Here is a 20,199-nt window from a genome sequence, read left to right as displayed (position 1 = left end):
CCCCGTCTGCCTGTAACTGTTGGTCCCATTAGCTGTGGCACAGTGCCCTCTGCTGGTCAAGCATGTACAGTAGCATTATAAATACTGATGGAGTGACTACAAGGCAAAATAAAATAAAAAATACACCAGTCGGCTTGTGTTCGTATCCGCGAATGTTCGCTAGTTGGGGGAGTTAAGTTGGGGACCTAATGTATATTAAAAAAACACTTCTACATGAAATCTCATCTCGTATAGCTCAAAGGTCGGTGTTGTGCGCATGACCAAAATGTAGCATTTGTGGAGATCATACAAACATGATGGGAACAAGCTAGCGGGTGCAGCGAAAATGAGCAGACTGCCCCCCAAAAAGGTGGCAGAAAAAAAGAAAGACATTATTATTTTTTTTTTTTACAGCACAATGTGGAGAGACATTTCACATCGTGTCCTACAAGCTACAATGCTAACCACCCACAGGTAAGCTCACTACAAACAAAGAGACTGCGAGTTAAAGGCAGCTTTGTGAAAAACAGCAATCTTTTTTTCACGAGACCGGTTAAAAACTCCTGAAAAGCAACCGAAGCCTCATTTGCCACGCAACGCTTGATTAAGAAAAAGGCCTTTTCAGACAGGGAGGTTGTCAAAGAAGCAATGATGCTAATTGCTAAAGCTGTACTTGAAGGTAAGAATGGAGCCCATGTCATCTCCCCAACTACAACGGCAAGAAGAGTCTGCAATATTTGAAGTGATTTACTATTTGTACAAACATGGTGAAAAGTAATTCATGCTTTGTGAAAAAATGTTAGTGGCTAGTGAAAATGGGACATTGTGATTTCCTATATCTGTTGGAGAAGTGATCAATTGAAAATATTCCATTTGAAAAGACTTGCCCTGAGAGACAATATGGAAATAAAATGTGGAATATTGATATTTATGTTTCTTTTCTTATTAAATCATTTGTTGATATTTATTGTGAGAAATCATGAACGTGATCAGTGTCTTCCCGTTGATGAATATAATTAATTATTGATAATAACACATAGTTAAAGATCAAATTAAGCAAATTGGCTATTTCAGAAGTGTGTATCAAACTGGTCGACCTTCGCATCGGTTTCAAAGAGGTTGGTGACCCCTGGTATATACAGTGTGTTCATGTGTCATTAATGACGTGGCAAACGTACTTAGTCTGTGATTTCCTGCCAGTCTTCCTTCCCGCATTTAACAGTTGCAGCCATGTGCCCTTTAGCAAGTATATCTTTATATTTGTCAAACTTAATATCACAGATTGTCTAATCAAGTTGGTATCCAGCTTCGTAGAACCGCTGATCCCACACCTTCAATATCTGGCTTGATTAAGCCGGAAGACAGAAGAGATCTTGGATAACTTAAGCATAATTCGTAATAGAGGCCTCTGCTCCCGACCGGGTTACAGCCAGACGTTGATCTTTAAGATCGGCTATGAAAGCGTTTCGCTGTGTAACTCATTCGGAGATGTTGTCACCATTTATTGAGAACCCGGTGGACGTGGGAGTAAGAAGAATTTGAGCAGCACTATGCAACATGGTACATTTGCTCACTTCAGGAATAAAATCTTTTTCCTTTTTAACAAAAAGGGGAAAAAAAATGTCACAAAGGAAAAAGTCGCCACAAAACACGTCAACATTGTATTTTTTTAATGGATAAGCGTTAATACATCAAATCGGTGTTAACTGGTGCATTAAGCATTATTCTGCCAGTGGTCGCCCCCTCGCTCTATTGGTGGTGGCAGTGTTGCTTTTGGCGGTGATAGTCTTTTTCAACTGCTCATAACGCTCCATAATAATGCCTTGCTCATCTTGTGTAAAATACACCGTCTGGGATCGCTTCGTTTGTGCGCGGATGTAGAATAATATGACGTCCAACGGCCCCTTTTATGTGAACGTGCACGGAGCATACCACATCTCAGCTCTCAGAGTCCTCAGTGAGAAGTTCATGGAGTTCCACAAGGACCCCCGCCAACCGGTTTACCATCGTTGCTGGTGTCCACCAGGGCTGCATGGCTGAACCAGACTTGTTTAACTGCTTCACCAACCATCTGATGACGACAGCGTCCGTCCTTCCCTGCAGTCAAGATCAGTGACTACCAGCTAACCGACCTGGACCACGCTGACGACACCACCTTGTTCTGCTGGTCCGAGACTAAGCTCATGCACTTTGGTGACGGTTCTGATCCACCCCCCGTCCTCTTTTGATCCGAGCCCGTTGAGTTCGTCTCTTTGTTTTACCTGAGCTCAGAGGTCACCAACATGGGGGACATCCTGCCTGAAGTGAACAGATAAACACTGGCTGTTGTCATGAGAAGCCTCTGGAGACCACAATGGAGATGTCATGGTATCTCCTGCCATACCAAGCTCCGGGTCGCTGTCCTGCCAGTGCTCCTTTTTGAGACCATGTCTACCCGGGTCCACGGCTTCGAGGCCCGCACCCTCAGAGCCATCATGGGTGTGCAGCAGTAAGACCATGTCCTCAACACAGAGCTCCGCCAGGGAGCCAACCAACCAAACATCGTCCAGATGAGATGCTGGGCAAGGACACGTCCTCCACTGCCCACCTGAACCATCAGGGAGTTTCACCAGTCAGCATGCAGCTTGGAGACATCCACGTGACCCACCGCACACCTGCTGGTCCGACGTCTTCGACTGACACCCCCAACAGCTCCAACTGCCGCTGGATGATGCCCTCGCTCGCTGCCAAGACCGCGTGAGATGGCGACACCCGGTGACCCGAGTGGCCCTTTTCAAATGAAAAATCTTCAAACCAGTGTTTGTGTCTGCGCGCACACACAATCACACTTTGAATCATACGGACTGTGATATTGGTGTGTATGATTGTGTGACGGTTGTCATTAAGACGTCACTATTCTTTTCCAATCACATCGTGTAGTGCAGCGGGTGTCCTGCAGGGGGCAGCAGCGGACCGCATAGTTCTATAGCCTCTCTGAGAAAACCCGACTATTCATGTAACAAAACACCACACACCCAAGCAATCTAACCAAAGTTTCAATGTTCCTTTCTTGCATCCTCCAACCTTCTTTATTTTGTCACCATGCACACGTACCGCCGGACCTGAAAACAGCTGTTATCGTGTAGTCAGCACGAGCGTGCATTTGTGTGTGTGTGTGTGCGCATGTAATGTTCTGACAAAAAACAACTTGTTTGAGATAAATAATTTAATGTACACACACGCACACACTTTAAATATATGTACCATACACACACATAACCCCCCCCATACCCACCCACTTCAGTCTTCTATGACAAACACTGAATGGTGTGTGTGTGTGTGTTTCCAGCTGGTTGACCCAAATGGAGAGGAAAAAAACATCAGATGGAGAAGTTGCTCCAAAGACGATTTGATCCTGGAAGCTGTAATGGGTGTGTGTATTGTGTGTGTGTGTGTGTGTGTGTGTGTGTGTGCCACAAAGCAAGTTGAATTTATGCAGAAGACGTGGGATAAGTGGTACCGGCAAGTTTAAGAATATTGTAGGGAGGCTTAAGTGTGGACAAATTCAACTGTCACTTCAAGTGTCCAGAATAAGAGTTGAAATCAATAATCATGTCATTATTCCCATAAAGCAGTGGTTCTCAATTATTTTCTGTCATGCCCCCACTGGGGGACAGAAATACAATTGAGAAACTGATATCTATTTATTTATCTGTACTGTACAGACTGAACTCCAAACTGCAACCAGTGAAATGCAACAAAATGGAGAGCAGTGAAGCATACAAGCGCATTCAAGAGTCCAACTGCATGCGCAGTACGACCAATTCATACATGTTGGCAGGGCTGCAGTAACACTGAAAGTACTCCCTGCCTCTCACCCCCCCCGCCCCCCAGTGAAAAGTGCACTTTTTTCATCATCCACAATCCTTATGTCAGACATGCACACACGTCTTTCTCTTCTCTGTGCGTTGTAAAGACTTAAAAACAGATAACAAGTCCTTTTCAGGCTTAATAGGTGGAAGAAATGTTTCCCATTACGTGCGGTAGTGAGCTCTCTTTTTATATCTTGAGAACGCACAGAAAAGAGAAGGACATGCAGTATGTGTTCATGTCTCACATAAGGATTGTGGATGGGCAAAATTCCCCTCCAAAAGTGCAATTTTCCCATAAATACGATCATTAATGTGTCAGTGTCACTGTACCGACGACTCAGGAGGAATTATGAATCTATTATCATAAATCTATGATCATGTCCATAGGATTGGCAATAAATGATGACATCATTTTTTGAGACAACTGACTGGCCAGTGGGCGGGCCTTTTATAGGCTCTGATCTCTTACTTGTGTTTTTCTCCCCAATGTGGCCATAGTCTGCTTCTGAGCAGGTTAGCGCCACGCTTCATCCTCACACTCACCCTGGATAAGAACAAATCTGTGTGTGTGAGACGGACTAATAAAACAAACAGTGTAGGAGTGGAGTGTGTGTGTGTGTGTGTGTGTGTGTTAGGAGGAGGTGGGCTTGCAGTAGTCGTCCACAGCAGTGATGGTGGCCTTGCAGAAGAAACAGTCCTTGTTGTTCATCAGGTGTTGGTTGATGCACGCTCTACACAACACAAACGCCACGGTCACTCCCAGCATGCTTTGCGGCAACACCAAGAACTGGGATAACAAGTTAGGGACTGACTTGCAGGACTTGTGTGAGCAGGGTTTAAAGATGGCCGAGATGGAGTGGGCGTAGCAGATGGGGCAAAGGTCGTCCTCGCTGGTGGGCTGAAAACAGAAAAACGCGGGAAACACACACTTCCTGTTAGCATGGCGCTACCACATGTTTACAGTCAACTCAAGCAGCTGTTAAGCAAACAGGGAGCGTGTTGGGAGGGGGGCTCACGGGAATGACCGACAGCTTTTCACAAAGTGGGAAAATTTAGGAGAAGCTGCAGATGGCGTCTGCTGCCGGCACGCTGTAATAAACATGGCGCCTGCTGCCAGCACGCCATCATAAACATGGCGGATGTGGCATGCCATCATAAACATGGCGTCTGCTGCCGGCACACTATCATAAACATGGCAGATGTTTGTTCTGGAGTTTGTGATCAATGAGTGCCAGTGATCCCATCCATGCCAGCAGCTCAGCACTTTTCTTTAGCCCTTGAGCAAGGAAATATGCACATAAATATAAAAGTATGTCTACACAGTGATTAGTATGACTGTTTTTGAGGTGAATATTATGTTTTTTGTTGACCATCAGCAAGATAAGCTGCTCTAAAAGACTCATTTGACTTTTCACAGTGAGTCCAACACCTTTGTGCTATTATTTAATCGCGATTGATTGCATTATGTCTATAGTTAACTCATAATCCATCGCAGATAGAAGCTTTTATCTATAATAAGTAGGGATGTAAATCTCTTTGTGGTAAATGATTAGATACGCTTCCAGATACACGTGCAAGATAAGAAAAATATTACTAAATATTTTCAAAACAACGATTCAATACAGTGTACATATGATATGATGTGATTCGATACGAGCGGACATTAATCTTACATTATAAATAAAGGAGCCAACTCTATAAAAGAGCACATCATATCCCCAAGAATGCGGTCAGGCAGGGGTTTTTGTAAAGGGATATCAATTTTGGAAATATGGGCCACTGTTAGAAAAATAATATGTAGTTTGAAACCCGCGGTTTTTGCATGTTTTATGCGAGTGGCAACTTGTCAGACGGTCCATGAAGGCACCATCTAACTTTGCAATGCATCTTTTCCCACGCTGCACAGACTACTATACTGGATTTTTCTGGTTTTTCTTTCACCTCATATTTCCTCGCAAATGCTGATACTATGCGGGAATGCACAAAAGGTCACATTTGATGACCTTATTGAGTGCTAATCTGCATATTTGTTGGTGCATCTCTCTGAAAAACAGAGTCCAGGCTCGTACTGGTGGATGGTGGGTCAGTATTCATAAAAAACAACAACAAAAAAAAAATAGTGTCGGTAAAGGAAACTTGCGTTAACTTTGGCAGTCCTAACATACGCATGTGCACACTGGTGTTGATCTGACTTTGGCCACACCTCCTCCATGACACTAAATCAGCAGATAAAAGCGCTCCAATAAGCATTAATCATATGACTAATCATGTCGGGTATGTACAGGAAGTCTTGGCATGAGCAAAGGAGGTGATGACATCACTGACCGCCGTGCTGGCCGCAGCCTGCTGGGATTCTTCAGTGAGGAACGCCAACATGAGCTCCACCTTCTGCTTCTCCTCCTGGCTGATGTAGTCACTGTCTGTTGGCGGGAAAAAACACACAAATGCCTTCATGCCAGCGGCAACAAGAAACCAATCAATCAATCAATCAATCAATCCAGATGGACTAGAAAAGAAGCTGGCTGTCAACTGTATGCTTGCTAGAAGAGCAACCTCTGGAGGAGGAAGAGGATATCCATATTTCTTCAACAGACATCATAATGAGCAGATGTAGCACGTGTTTGTCATGAAAACGTTACGCCGCCGTCGAGCGTTAAAGGCCGTCACGCGTCCTGAACGGACGATGTAGCTTTTAAGGTAGTGGCAGCAGGGGGCGCTCAAGTATGTGTCGTGCTGGATGACAGGATGTTGGCTTCTGTGAGTGAACGCAGCGAGAAAGCAAGCGTTTCCACCTCACTCCTACAGCAAATGTTGCATCGAGCTGTCAGTAACATCAACACCTTTACAATATGACAAATACAGTAATCGCTCATTTATCTCAGTTAATTGGTTCCAGAACAGACCATGACGGGTGAATTTCCGCCAAGTAGGATAAATGGAATGTTATCAGTTAGAGCAGAGACAAGCTGTTTGACCTTCTAAACACTGTTTTTAACATGATTAGACCACTCTAGACATGAAATAACACCCCTATAGTGACCTTTACACTCCCATTACCAAATATAGTAGACATAATAAGAGAAAATTAGACATAAAAGACATAAAAATATATAATATAGACTTGCAAATGTTACCATTTGGGGTTTTCTTCGGGTACTCCGGTTTCCTCCCACATTCCAAAAACATGCATGTTAGGTTAATTGGCGACTCTAAACTGTCCATAGGTATGAATGAACTGTCTCATCAATGTAACACTACTGATACCGAGTGGGCAGATGAGGACGCCTCAGCAGAAGCAGGCGGATGTGTGAGGAGCGTCACTCATCATCATCACTGAAAGAAGAAGATGATGTGTGCATCACTCACATGCGTGCAGAGAGAAGTGTTTACGCTCCAACTGGCCGATGGCTCCGGGGGCAGAGGGAAGGGGCGGAGCCACGGCGGATGCCAGGCAGCTCACGACTGGACGGCTGGCAGTGGCAGGCGGCGGCGGTGGCGCCGAGCCGCACGAGTCTCCTTCCTCCCCTAGAAGGTGCTGGATGGAGTGGAGCTGGAAGCACGGGTCCGACAGCAGCACGGATGCTGCCCGGGACGTGCTGTAGGAGGACAGACAGACATGACAGACATCTTTGAGCCTCGTCCATGACATCGTCAGGGCGCTACTTTCTGTAAGCACTCGTGACATCATTACTTGGTTTCCCAGCGGCCATGACGCTTCGAAGGTGGCGTCCGTCTTTATTTATTCAGAAAAAAGCAGCTGACACAAACACCGGCACATCTGCTGTGAGTCAAAGGTCAGGTGGTGATTTAGGAGCCCGTCAATGACATGACATTATTCAGCTGCTAAGATGCCGAGTCATCCTTTCAGAGGACAGGAAGATATCCTGCTCTCCTTTAGCTTAATTTTACAGAGACGTCCTGTATTTTGTGCTTCTGCTGGCGTACACGTGTGTGTGTGTGTGTGTGTGTGTGTGTGCGCATTTACACAACAACGTAGTGCAACAAAGTTGTGCCACTGCTGCCAGAAAAAACACGACAAGAAGAATTAGAAGAGGAGGAGACAGAGAGGGAAGGCAGGCAGGAAGAGAGGGTCAGAGAGAGAGACACAGAGAGAGAGAGGAGGAGGAGCAAGGGGAGGAGCTATGGAAGCAGCTCTGAGTGGAGCACATCTGGAAGCATCCTGCTGCTCCAGCATGTTAGTGCGCAGCGGGTCGGCAGCAGTGGCGGGAGCAGGAGAGTGTGGTCTCTGCGGACTGGCAACATGTGATGTTGGGACTGGGCGGGCTGTGGGCGGGTGCTGAGGTTCCCCAAACACAAACATGCTGCCAGCGAGACAAAGCGGAAGCACGAGCGACGAGCGGCGCTGCTGTCACGCCAGCACACGACTGAAGTGAGTGAGACGTTTCTTCAGCAAATCTCAACTCTCTCTGCTGCATCTTCAAGTCTTATCATCTTTACGCCTGCACCAGACATCGTTTTCGTCCGTCTACATCATAAGGCTCGGTTCTGAGTGGTCCAGATGGCTGTGGCGCTGCCAGCAGGACGTTAACGGCGAGTTCTACATGAGCTGACAGCACACTCACACACTGACTTGAGTGTTTATGGTGTCGGGCAGCATGATGGACTGGGGGAGGATTTAAGTTTTCACCCTGGCGGCACCAGCGTGTGGCTCAGACGGGTCAGGCCTGCTGCCAGAACAAAACAAAGTATGCACTGTTTGTTTTAAAGATGAAGGATGCGAAAATGAGTTTGCTGTGACAGGAGGTGGACCAGTGGTGCTGGTGGCATCATGTCAGCTCTTCTGACCCCATCGTGGAGGTCCTTCGTGGTTCTGCTCGGATGTCTCCAGCAGGTCTTGTCCAGCCGGGTCGGTATCTGCCAGTCGGGACAAAACTCCACCCACGCAGGCGGCTGCCTGTGTGCTTCCGATATCCTGAGCTGCACCGGGCTGGGCCTGGACCATGTCCCAGTAGACATGCCCAGTTCCGCAGTCACTTTGGACCTCAGCCATAACCATTTGCTTCAGCTGAAGGGGGGCAGCTTTGAGGGACTGTTTCGTCTGCAGACTTTACGCTTGGCGCACAACCAGCTGACAACCATCCAACCGGGCGCCTTTGGGAACTCCTCTGGAGGCCTGCTGCGCCACCTGGACCTGTCATCCAATAAACTGAGGGTTCTGGAGCAACACTACTTCCAGGACATTCCTGGACTGGAGGAGCTGCTGCTCTTCAACAACCATATGGTTCAGGTGGAGAGTGGCGCCCTGGCAGGACTGGGCAGCCTCCGTAAAGTCTACCTCAGCCACAACCAACTCATCGACTTCCCTTTCTTCTCTGTCCGAGACCGCAGCCACCCTCAGCTGGCTATGCTGGATCTGTCCTCAAACCACCTGCGCAAGCTCCCCCTGGAGTACTTATCAAGCCTCCCCAGCAGACTCCAGCAGGGATTCTACCTTCACAATAACCTGCTGGTGTGTGACTGCGCCACGTTCCGAATGTTCCGCCTCTGGGAGGAGAGAGGCTTTGCGTCAGTGACAGACTTCCGGCAGGATCACACCTGCCGGGTGTACGGGATGCAACAAGGCACCGTGCGCTTCTTCCAGCACGGTGGCTTCTTCCACCAGTGCAACTTGACCACTGTGACGGCCCTATTCAGGGAGCAGAAGAGCAGTGTTGCTGTGAACACAGGGGGCACGGTGCTGCTCCACTGCGCCACCACCCTGATGGGAAAACACATCACATTCTTCTGGGTTACCCCCAATCAGGAGTATGTGGCTCCGCCTGGCAACAACGGGTCTTTGAAAATGTTTGCCAACGGGAGTCTGGAAATCACAGTGGCCCGAGCAGAGGACTCTGGGATCTACTGGTGCATGGCTCTGGACCAGACGCATCAGCGCAACCAGACACAGGAAGTCAATGTGACAGTCGCGGCGCACGACGCCAGCGAGACTCACGACTCTTTCAACACTGGATTCACCACCCTGCTGGGCTGCGTGGTTAGCCTGCTTCTGGTGCTCATGTACCTCTACCTGACACCCTGCAGATGCCCCCCCTGCAACAAGGCGGCACCCCCCGCCCCCTCCAGCGTAGCCAACGAGGCCGGGCCAGAGAGCGGCCAGTCCTCCATCCTCAGCCCCACCCCGCCCGCCACCACGGAGGGCCCGGGCCGCAAGGTGAGTACCAACAAACACGTGGTCTTTCTGGAGCCAATCAGAGAGCAGCAAAATGGCAGGCTCAGGGTGGGGGCGGGGCAAGGACACGTGGGGCCAGGTTTACTTCTCGAACCAGAGCAGCAGGCAAAGCAAGACGTGTTCCTGGACACGCCTCTCATGCTGCCATAGCAACAGGACGCAAACAGAACTCTTTCCACATCGCCACCCCCCACCATCACCACCCCCGTGTCACCTGAACACAAGCAGCACCTTTGCTTTGCCTTCTTTCTGTTTGTCCGGCCAAGAACCATCACACTGTGACCGATGCAACACCAAAGATGGCCACACTAACAAGTCGGGGTGGGGGGCTTCTGGTCCCAAATGAAACCTTTAAACCTTTACAGCCTGCGTCATGTACCTTTAAGAAACTTTGTTGCAGATACTTTCCTGTCGCACAGACACTGTGTCACACATCCAATGTTGTCCAGTGGAGGAGCTTTTTGTAAAAACAGAAGCTCGGCTTTGATCGCCAAGTGCAACTTTCACCAAGGAGCACAAGAGGGACATAAATAAATGAAGACTTGTTGTCTGTTTGGATGCTTTCACTGTACTCACTGCATCTTCCCTGCACTACCTCCACTTCCTGTCTGTCTGTGTGTCCTAATAAAGTGCTATGGATGTCCCGGCGCTTATTATTTGAGTGGAAGTGCATGACAACACAGAACACTTTTCACACAATCACACGCACCACGTCCACGCAAAGTATCGATATCAAAGAAATCAAACATGATCATCATCTGCATGCTGATGTCCTACAAAGCGTCTTTGCTCAACCCTAAAACCTTTTTATTCTCCATCTGCCAGACGCTGCTCGCTAAAATCCATCTCATCAAATATTCAGCAGTCAGGAGCGTAAACACAGAGACACTTTTTCAACACGCCAAGTCATGTGACGCGCTGCAAGCATGTGATCACGTGCACCTCTCTGTCCACCAACACGAAGGGTCCGTTGGCTTTCCAGGAAGTCACGCTATTAATAGACATTAGCATGTGTGTGTGTGTGTGCGACGCCATCGTGTCCTCAGCAGTAACACAAGTAGGCGGATGAAGCACAGACCTGCCTTACTGTCATATTTATTCATCTCGTCCAGGCCGGATTTCCATTGGTGAACTTTCACGCAGCATGTCAGCGCATACGTGCAGTACACTGGGAGTACCCGGATGTTGTACTCAAAACACCCCAAATGCTGAGTGTGCGGCCATGGATCCTACCTATCTTGGCAACATAAGGGAAGGGGAGGGGTTAAGTAGTTGCAAATTACCCTTAAAAAGGAGAGAAGAAAAAGTGGATAAATATTGCTTCGAAATTGGTTCCAGGCCCAACTGTGATAAGTCAATTTCTGCCAAGTAGGATTGCTTATTTATAAACTGAATATTTTGGTTGTTAGAGCATAGAAAACCTGTTTACCACCTTCTAAATACACTAACATTATTGGAGCCCTCTAGACATGAAATAACACTCCAATAGTCACCTTTACACACCTATTCCCTAATATAGTAGACAGAATAAGTGAAAATAAGGGTAACACTTTGCAATAAGGTTTTTAAAATTACAGTAGTTAATGAGAAACAAACCTACCTAACCCTAACCACTACTCATTAGTTAGTTACTAGTTCATTAGTTCATCAGTAAGTCCTCTAAATGTACAGTATGTGCCTTAGTTCCTCAGTAACTACTCTACTCATTAGTTCTTCATTAGTTCCTCAGTAACTACTGTATTTTTGTGTACATTATTGTAAAGTGTGACCAAAATAAGACATAATATAGACTCACACGTTAGCATTCCTTGTTGTTGTTGTTCTTTCCTTACTTGCTGTTTCTGCACAGTACTTAGTGCAGTGGCTATTGTCTCATCAGTGTAACATTGCTGACTCTAGTGACCAGTATAGAACTACACATCATCACGTCTTTGAACGAGTCTTCTGAATGCCTTATATTTGTATTTTTAGTTCATTTAACCATTTTTACGCTTGAAACTAGCATCGCTTAGCTTGTGAGCACTTGGCTTAACCAGAGGGACACGCTCCTTCAGTTGCTGTCAATCAGAAAGACACACCCCTCCGTCTGATGCCAAACAAGGGCCCGCACTTCAGCTGCTGTCAATCAAACAAAGACACGCCCCTCTATAACTGACTTGACTTGATGCTGATGTCATCTTTTGGAAAGTGTAACCTGCAGCGCTGTCTTCCAGGTGCGTGGGTTGGCGCTCTACTCTGCCTGGATGCCCCCCCGCTCGTCCACCGTCAGCGCGACTGCTTTCTCTTCATTCTGACTTCCTCCGCCCACCCGGTGTGCTGCTCCCCTGTTTCCATGGAAACACAGCGGGACAAGACAGGAAATGTGTTCCTTGGCCATACGACGCATACGTTCAGTGTGTCACATGACCAATCACAAGATCATCTTCCAGTGCTAAGCTGTCACTCACAACCAAAGTGAGTTCACGGGGAGGCGGGGATAAAGAAGTGCACGCGATGATCAACACTAATTGAATATTACTGATCATTACCAAGCACTCCCACTTTTTGCGTCACATGACAAAGCCGTGTCCGCCATCTTGGAACAGCGCGCACACGACCAGTGGAGGCCGCGTGTGATTTATTGCAGGTTTCTCCGGTGTACGTGATAGATGGTGACAGGGAAAGTGCCGAGTCAGCACGGGCTGGTGGCGTTTTCCCAGAGAAAATGATTCAGCGATGAAGGTCGACTGACAGTGAAAGCCAATCCTGAGGGACGAAAGCCATCCAGCAGCAACACCAGAATGCCACTATTTTCAGCGCCAGTCGCTCAATAAGTTGCACCAATCAATGAAGTATTCCTTTCGGAAGAAACTTTGCTATGAAAGCTGGAAGGCAAGAATAGATGATATTTACTATCATGTAGCATGGCCTTCCTCCAATTGGGCACTAGTCTCTATTCTGGTCCCAGATGAAGGGGAAGCCTTCCGGACTGAATGGGATCAGGCTACATCCTGAAAAAGGATCCTCCCTGCTGAGCGGGCTGAGCAGCCACAGCACGGAGCAATAAGAGCAAATAAAGCAATAAAGATCCCAGCAGGCTGAGCTCATGTCCGCCAAAGACAACAAGAGGCTCCGAGCGCTGCTAAGCTAATCAGCGGCGCCCACAATTGAATCTGCACTGACTGCTCTCCTCTCGTCTTCCAGCCTCCAGTAATGGACAATAATTAGCACCATTGATTTTCACGCTGGGCGAGGGTGGGGGCGCCATGTGTGTGTGTTTTGGGGGAAGGGGTGGGTGGGGTGGGGGGGGCTCATCGTTGTTAACAGTCCTGATGTGAACAGAGACATGGGGATGATGGACAAATAAAGCATGGCCATTAACAGGCTGTGTGTGTGCGTGCGTGTGCGTGTGTGTGTGTGTGTGTGTGTGTGTGTGTGTGTGTGTGTGTGTATGAGAGCCTGACTTTAAAGATGGCTTCCACTACATCACATACGATGAAGAGGAGGAGCTCCCACTATGGACACCGTCTTGATCCTTTCATACGGGGTGTCCAAGCTTTTTCCATTGGGGGCGGGGGGCACTTTGATATTTTGTAGAGAATTTCAAAATTTCGTTAAAAGGCTAACCCCCCCCCCCCCCAACAATCACAACAAAGCTTTGTGTTGATAGTTCTTAGCAGTTTTTTTCCACACAAATAGATTTGGTGCTACCTGTTGGCCCTCATAAACACGTTATAACTGTCAGTGAATGCATCATTTTGACTTCTTTACTCCATTACTTATTGCTCACACATTTAGCGAGTATTCACACACCTCTAGATTCTCTTTTTCAATAAAGCACCTAGCGACAATCTTTCCCGGTCTTATTGGATACAAATGCATCGCTCTTCTCAACGAGCACCTTGTCTAAAAGCGCTCACAGGCGGCTCCGTCTTGCTTGTGAGGAGGACTGGCTGATATGGACCAAAACTCATATTTAGGTTGAATATTCTGACATTTTTTCCACAAAGTGAGTTTAGACAAAGCCAAAGCCAAATATCTGCATGAAGTTGTATTAGAATTTTAAAAATCCACTCAAATAAAATTGTCCACACTTGACAGTCACTTTTTCAAAGTGCCTCCAAATTACTGAGCCACTGCTTTTTCTTCAGACGTTGTCGCCTCCAGACTGAGTGAGGCTTCAGCCCCGTGCCTCCTCTCTCCTCCTGCATGCACGGAGGGGGGCGGGGCAGGAGCTCGCAAACAGTGCAGAGAGATGAGTGAGACAAGCCAAGAGTTACAGCGCAAATCGAGTCTATATCCACATGAACGATATGCCTGTTTTTGATATCGTGCTTAAAAGAATATCGATCTATTAATATCGATATATCGCCGCGTCCTACTTGTGACATAAAAAAAAGCATAAAAAGAAGCTAGAGAAGAAATGTCATTTGTATTTCTGATAGAGCTGTCAAATGATTACTTTAAAAAAAAATCGAATTAACTCTTTTTCAAATTAATTAATCATGATTAATCACCATTTGCCACTATGTGTGAAATATGCCATGTTTTGCTGTATTTTATGACGAGAAAGCTAAATGACAGGACACTATTTTTACAGCTCCAAATGAACTGAATGCTTAAATCATGCTAAAAGATACCATACACGTTTGAAAATGCATTTGCCTAACGCTAGCCTCTTTAATAGTAGCAGAATCACACTTCAGCCGTGTTATACTGAGCCATGAAGGGTTGCGTTCAAAGACACCACATACGTTGAATTCACATGTTTTGGGTGTAGATGTATTTTCTGGGATTTCCGAGCATACTTCAATGCAGCAAATGGTACTTCCGCAGTAAGAGTTGCGTTGGTGAGAGATGAGAACATCCACTTGCTGTTTTTCTTTGTCTTTCTGTTTATTTGGACCACACATAATGAAGGGGTGGTTGTGATTTTCAAAGTGTCAGTGAATCCATCTTGCGGTTGTCTAGTGACAATGAGGAAGTGTTGTGATAAATACGTATGGTGTTGGAATTGCACTGCTGTTGATGTGTTCAGGTCAGAATAAAGTTATTAAAAAGCGGCAGACTCTGGGGGGACACTATTGTGGTTCCGTCTGCCGTCATAACAGAGAGATATGGCTTGACGTGACGTGCATGCGTTAATGACGGTAAAGATTTTAACGTAATTAATTAAATGAATTAGTTATTGCCGTTAACTCGCTATTTGGGACTGCCCTAATTGCTTTACATGGTTTTTGCTCACTTGATGCAGCGTCCAGAGAAATGACATGCACCATTGTTGATGATGCAAACTGGACAAGGACGTCCAATGACAATGACCCTTGCCCTGCCCCATGGCACTACAGATTCATTGCAGTCCTGTATCAACATTTCAGCTTTTTCTTCATTGTTGCTGTTTTTTTCTTTGTTTAAATTTTATTTCTACAGTGTGATGCATGACAAGAAAAAATGAGCCGCGGGCTGGAAATGGCGCCTGGGCTGCACTTTGGACACCCCTGCTTTTGCAGGGCGCGTGACGTGGCATCAGTGAGCAACCACAACTCTTGTTGGCTATTTAGCTTGTTAGCTTCCTTGGCAGGAAGCAAATGATGGTCATTACAGACAGAACGGGAGTGTTATTGCAGCTGGAACTAATCCGTGCGTTACAACATTCATTTTTATTGCAAATGTTTTAGAGGGCGTTTGCGATAGTGGGCTGTACGCCCTCTGAACGACACAGCGGTTCAAGGTTAGATGAAAATTTGAGTACTCATTTTTGTTCATGCTGTTAAAAGGCACAAACCCAAGCATCTTCTCTGAGTTTCATTAGCTTGTAGTCCTGGTGCCGGTCCAATTGGAGCACCGCCTCACTCAATGATTACGAGGAAACACGCCAGAACCTATTAGCGCAGCAGGCTGCATCTGTGCTGCATCTGTGCTGCATTCTGACATAAAATGAGTCCAGAACATGACCTGGGGCTGTTCAGAGCACCACTGGGTCAAACCGTCCTACTCAGCTAAACCGTGTGCCGCTTGGGTGCACATTCACGGGCTACAGAGCCCCGACTGTTGGGTAGTGTTTGGAAGAGGACACAAGTGCAATAAGAATGGTTCCAGTAATTAGGATTGGCCTCCTGCAGCTTGTTGCCATGGTTACAGTGTTGATGCTGTTCCTGTGACTGCATGGTGACAGACTGGGTCAGAACATCCAGTCTCACATATCTGCAGTGTGACAACTAACAGTCAATAAGAACACAGCTATGATGTGATAGTGCAGCAATCATGGACAGATACTGGAGAAGATGAAGATGATGATGTATGTGCCGAGTCAGCAGGATGGCAAAGTGTGCAAAGTCATGTTGCTGATGAACCTTCTAGTGCAGATCAATAAGTACATTACATGTGGGCATCCTGATGGGAGTCCAAAGAGGAGTCCTTGATGGACTTCGATCAGCCCAAAGTGGAACGTGCACGCCAGTAATGTGCGCTCGCCACGTGCACGGGGAGCCTCAAATCATCAAACAACAAGTTGAAACTACAGCCCTATTGAGAGAGTCTCAACCTGGGACCCATACTTTCCATTCAGTCATAACATAACATAGCATAGCCTTCATTAAGTCGTGACACACTTTTATTCAAGTCATTTTTATTTTTTTAATTTATAGTATTTTTTACACTTTAAGTCATTTTTTATTTATTCTTATTTTCTTTTAATCGTCATTTTTATTGTATTATTTTTTACACTTTTAAGTCATTTTAAATTTCTACTTATTTCCATTATTTTTATGCTTTTAAGTCATTTATTTGTATTAGTTTTTAATGTTTGTTATATTTATAATTTTTTTTTTTTTTTACAATTTTAAAGGCATTTTATTTGTATTTATTTTTACACTTGTCATTTTTTATTGTTTTTTTTCATTTATCTAAGTTATTTGTAATTTTTTTTCTTGTGCTTTTTTAAGTCAGCTATTTATCTAATTTTTTTACACTTTCATTTAAATTATTTTTGTTTTGTATTTATTTAAATTCTTTCATATTCTTAGTTATATTATCATTTCTTTTTTATTACTTTACATTTTTATTCAGTTAAATGTTTTTTAAATTTTTGTCATTATTACCAATTATTTTTTTCCACTTTTATTTACGTCATTTTTATTTTATATTTACTTACTTATCCCTTTTATATTTTGTATGCTTTTGCGTCAAACAAAGCAAATGGATTTGTTTTTTTAAAAATCTGTTTCAAAAATCATGTTTAAAATCTTTTTAAACATGAATATAGATAATTACATGTCCAAAGTGCATTTTAAAGGAATTTATTACAACATTTTGTCAAGTAAATGAGGAGGAAGAGGACTAAAATATTGTTCAATTTTAGTTAAAAATAAGTCACACATCAGTTATGAATTCCATATTTTAATTTTATTTTTGTCTTTCTGCGACCCACCCAGAATGGATCCACAGCCCACTTTTGGGTCCTGACCCATCAGTTGAGACCCACCGGTTTACACCCTCCTTAACACCTACACTTCCTTCCTGTGGGGGGTGGGGGATGGGCTACAACAAAAACAACTCCATTTTCTGGTAATCATCCTCTAAAATAATCACGTGACACGTCTAGCAAGATAAAACAGAAGTCAGACATGAGGGATTATTGTCATGATGAATAAATGCATTGTTTCCATGCTGACGCACTGATTCTTTGTAGCAATTTCTGGCCGCGCAGCGTCCATTAACGCACAAAGAGGCTTCCTGTGGTACCCCGTCATGCACCACACTCTCAAGTCAGCGCTCTCATCCAAACCTCACCACTTCACTTTGGCTCCTGAAATGTCCAACAGCAGCAGTAACGCCAGGAGGGGAGGTGATCACGTATAAACAACACACACAAAGATTTAGCCACCAGCGCACAAGACGGGATGTGAGAGAGCAGGAAGTTGCCGCCACGTTCACACATATCGAGCGCGCACACCCGTTGCTCCAATTAGACGCCACAGAGAATCCAAAACTTCCAACAATGTCAGAGAGACAAATGATTATTTGTTTACAGTCAAACCTCGGGTTTCCGACGTCGCAGTTTTGCATGATTTGGTTTTTGCCAAAATGTTGTCTGGGCTCCCGTACGCCGTCTCGTTACGGCACAATATTGCATGTACGTATGGCACGTAACAAACTGTTGTATTTGACTTTGGTACGTTGACTCTTGTGGTATTAATAAAGATGTGGATGACACTCCCAGCACTGCTGCTTTATTCGGCCATGGTGGACCACATGTGGCCATACTTAGTGTACGCTGGGGTGTCCAAACGTTTTTCCAGCGAGGGCCACATAGTGAAAAATGAATAGATGCAACTTTGCCACTCTGATATTCTGATATAACACTCACATGTAGATATGCTAATAAGTTGTACATATATTTCAAGAAAAGATCTCAGCTTTGTCATATAGCTGGTAAAAATTTGTATTATTCTTCTTCTTATTATCAGCTTTGCTCTTTGCGCCTCTGTTTTTGCTGTTGCTATTTTTAAATGTCCTAAATATTTCAAATTTCTTCTTAAATAATCTTCGTAAATGTTCTTCTTTTGTAACCTATACGACTTTGTTCCTACAATATTTTGACTTTATTCCCATAACATTACAACTTTTTCACCAACCAATCTCCCATAAATAACAACTTCATTTTGTTTGTTTCTCATAATATTAGTTTTTAAAAAACAACATATTTTTTCTTTAAAATTTCTAATCTATGCTACTAAAATGACATCATAATATTTTGAGTTTATTCGCGAAAAATTGCAACTTCTTTCCTCATGCAATTTTTTTCTCTTATTCTTTGACTTTATTTTTGCAAAATTACAGGTTTTTTCCCCATTTCTGCTGCCCCCCCCACCCAACTATTTCAACTTTCATCTTGTAAATTATAATTTAATAAAAAAATAATTTTGACTTCATTCTGTCATAACTTTTTCCACAACCAAATTTTGTAAAAGTTACAACTTTCTTCGGTGTTTTGTTTCTCATAACATTATGACGTTTTTTTCCTCCTAATATTTTTCTTTCATATTTCACCTTTGTTATTAAAATGACGTTATTTTTCCTCATAACATTATGACGTTATTCTCGTAAAAGTACTTTTTCTCATTAGAATTACAACTTTTTTCTCTGAATATTTTGACTTTATTCTTCTAAAATGACTGATGATTCTCCCATTTTCTTGTTAAATGAATATTTTTAGAATGTGCTGCGGACCGCCCTGATGCTTGCAGTACTACGCTATCCTGCAAGGCACACTCACATGGCAATGAAACACAAGTGTGTTTGCACGGATACACGAGTGTGTTTGCCGGATCAACAATAAGTTCCATCCTGGCCAAAAGGCAAGAAATGAAGAAAGCTAATGTTGTGAAAGGTGTTGACAACCAAAGAAAGATGTTGAGAAATTGGTGGTGTCGTGTCTTCCCAACATGAGTATTCAATAAATGGTAAAAGTCCATTCATTTCATTCTTTGTTTATCATTATTTCACATTGTTTCTGCATGTAAAACTAGAATTATCCTCAATAATATGTCTTTTTGTTCATATTTTGGGTGTGTGGAAGGGATGAGTTAGGTTGACATTCTTTCCTGTGTGAAAAATTGCTTGGGTTTTCATATGTTTCAGTTTTCGTTGGACCCTTTGGAACAGATTACTAATGAAGACCGGGGCAGTAGCGTACTACAAATAAATGTATGTTTGTTCATCTACTGTACATATAAGTGACAAACGGAACAATGAAATGTTCTTCCAGTATATGGTAGAAGGTACATAATGAACGTGTTTGCATTCATACAACAAGTCATGGCATGCTTGGGGCTGGGAGTGTTTTCTATGGCCAAATATGCAAAGGTTGTGGACAAGGCGACCTTCTAGGTTCCTATTTCTGTCTTCTGCATACAGTACCAAAGCACTTGATGCTGACATCATCATCAGACGAGCCTCATGTCAGCTTATTCGCACCATGTTGCAGCTTTTATGTTGTTCCTTCATGCTGCAAGCCGACAAAGCACAGTGACCATGAAACTGAGTGTGTGGCTGAGTGTGTGTGTGTGTGTGTGCGGCCACATTTCAAGCATGCTAAACACTGTTTTGTCAGTAATGTCAGCAGATGACAGTGGAGGGATGGGTGTGTTGATGGAAGCAACAACAACAGTTGCAGCACGCACTCAGTGAGCACTGGAC

General features: G+C 44.6%; 2 protein-coding genes across 6 annotated transcripts in view; one reads left to right on the top strand and one right to left on the bottom strand.

The window, feature by feature from the left end:
• Positions 1–423: 423 nt before the first annotated feature.
• The window catches only part of LOC129186562 (E3 ubiquitin-protein ligase RNF123), a 51,299-nt gene continuing 31,523 nt past the window's right edge, over positions 424–20,199 (bottom strand). Inside the window, exons 30-33 of one of the 5 annotated variants that reach the window (XM_054784937.1) lie at positions 7,197–7,426; positions 6,156–6,250; positions 4,643–4,728; positions 424–4,561 (exon numbers count right to left, since the gene is read on the bottom strand). In XM_054784937.1, the coding sequence (XP_054640912.1) occupies positions 4,462–4,561; positions 4,643–4,728; positions 6,156–6,250; positions 7,197–7,426 (511 nt within the window). In that variant the 3' untranslated portion in view covers positions 424–4,461. Of the gene's footprint in view, positions 4,562–4,642; positions 4,729–6,155; positions 6,251–7,196; positions 7,427–7,450; positions 12,345–20,199 lie in introns of those variants that run through there. The other 4 variants (XM_054784934.1, XM_054784933.1, XM_054784935.1 and 1 more) reach the window with 4 other exon arrangements.
• On the top strand, positions 8,032–10,657 carry amigo3 (adhesion molecule with Ig-like domain 3). The gene has a single exon (XM_054784946.1). The coding sequence runs from the start codon at positions 8,620–8,622 to the stop codon at positions 10,168–10,170; it is 1,551 nt and encodes a 516-aa protein (XP_054640921.1). The 5' UTR covers positions 8,032–8,619; the 3' UTR covers positions 10,171–10,657.

This window comes from Dunckerocampus dactyliophorus, chromosome 8, assembly GCF_027744805.1.
Source record: "Dunckerocampus dactyliophorus isolate RoL2022-P2 chromosome 8, RoL_Ddac_1.1, whole genome shotgun sequence".
Taxonomy (NCBI): domain Eukaryota; kingdom Metazoa; phylum Chordata; class Actinopteri; order Syngnathiformes; family Syngnathidae; genus Dunckerocampus; species Dunckerocampus dactyliophorus.
This window is presented reverse-complemented; position numbering and strand designations above follow the sequence as displayed.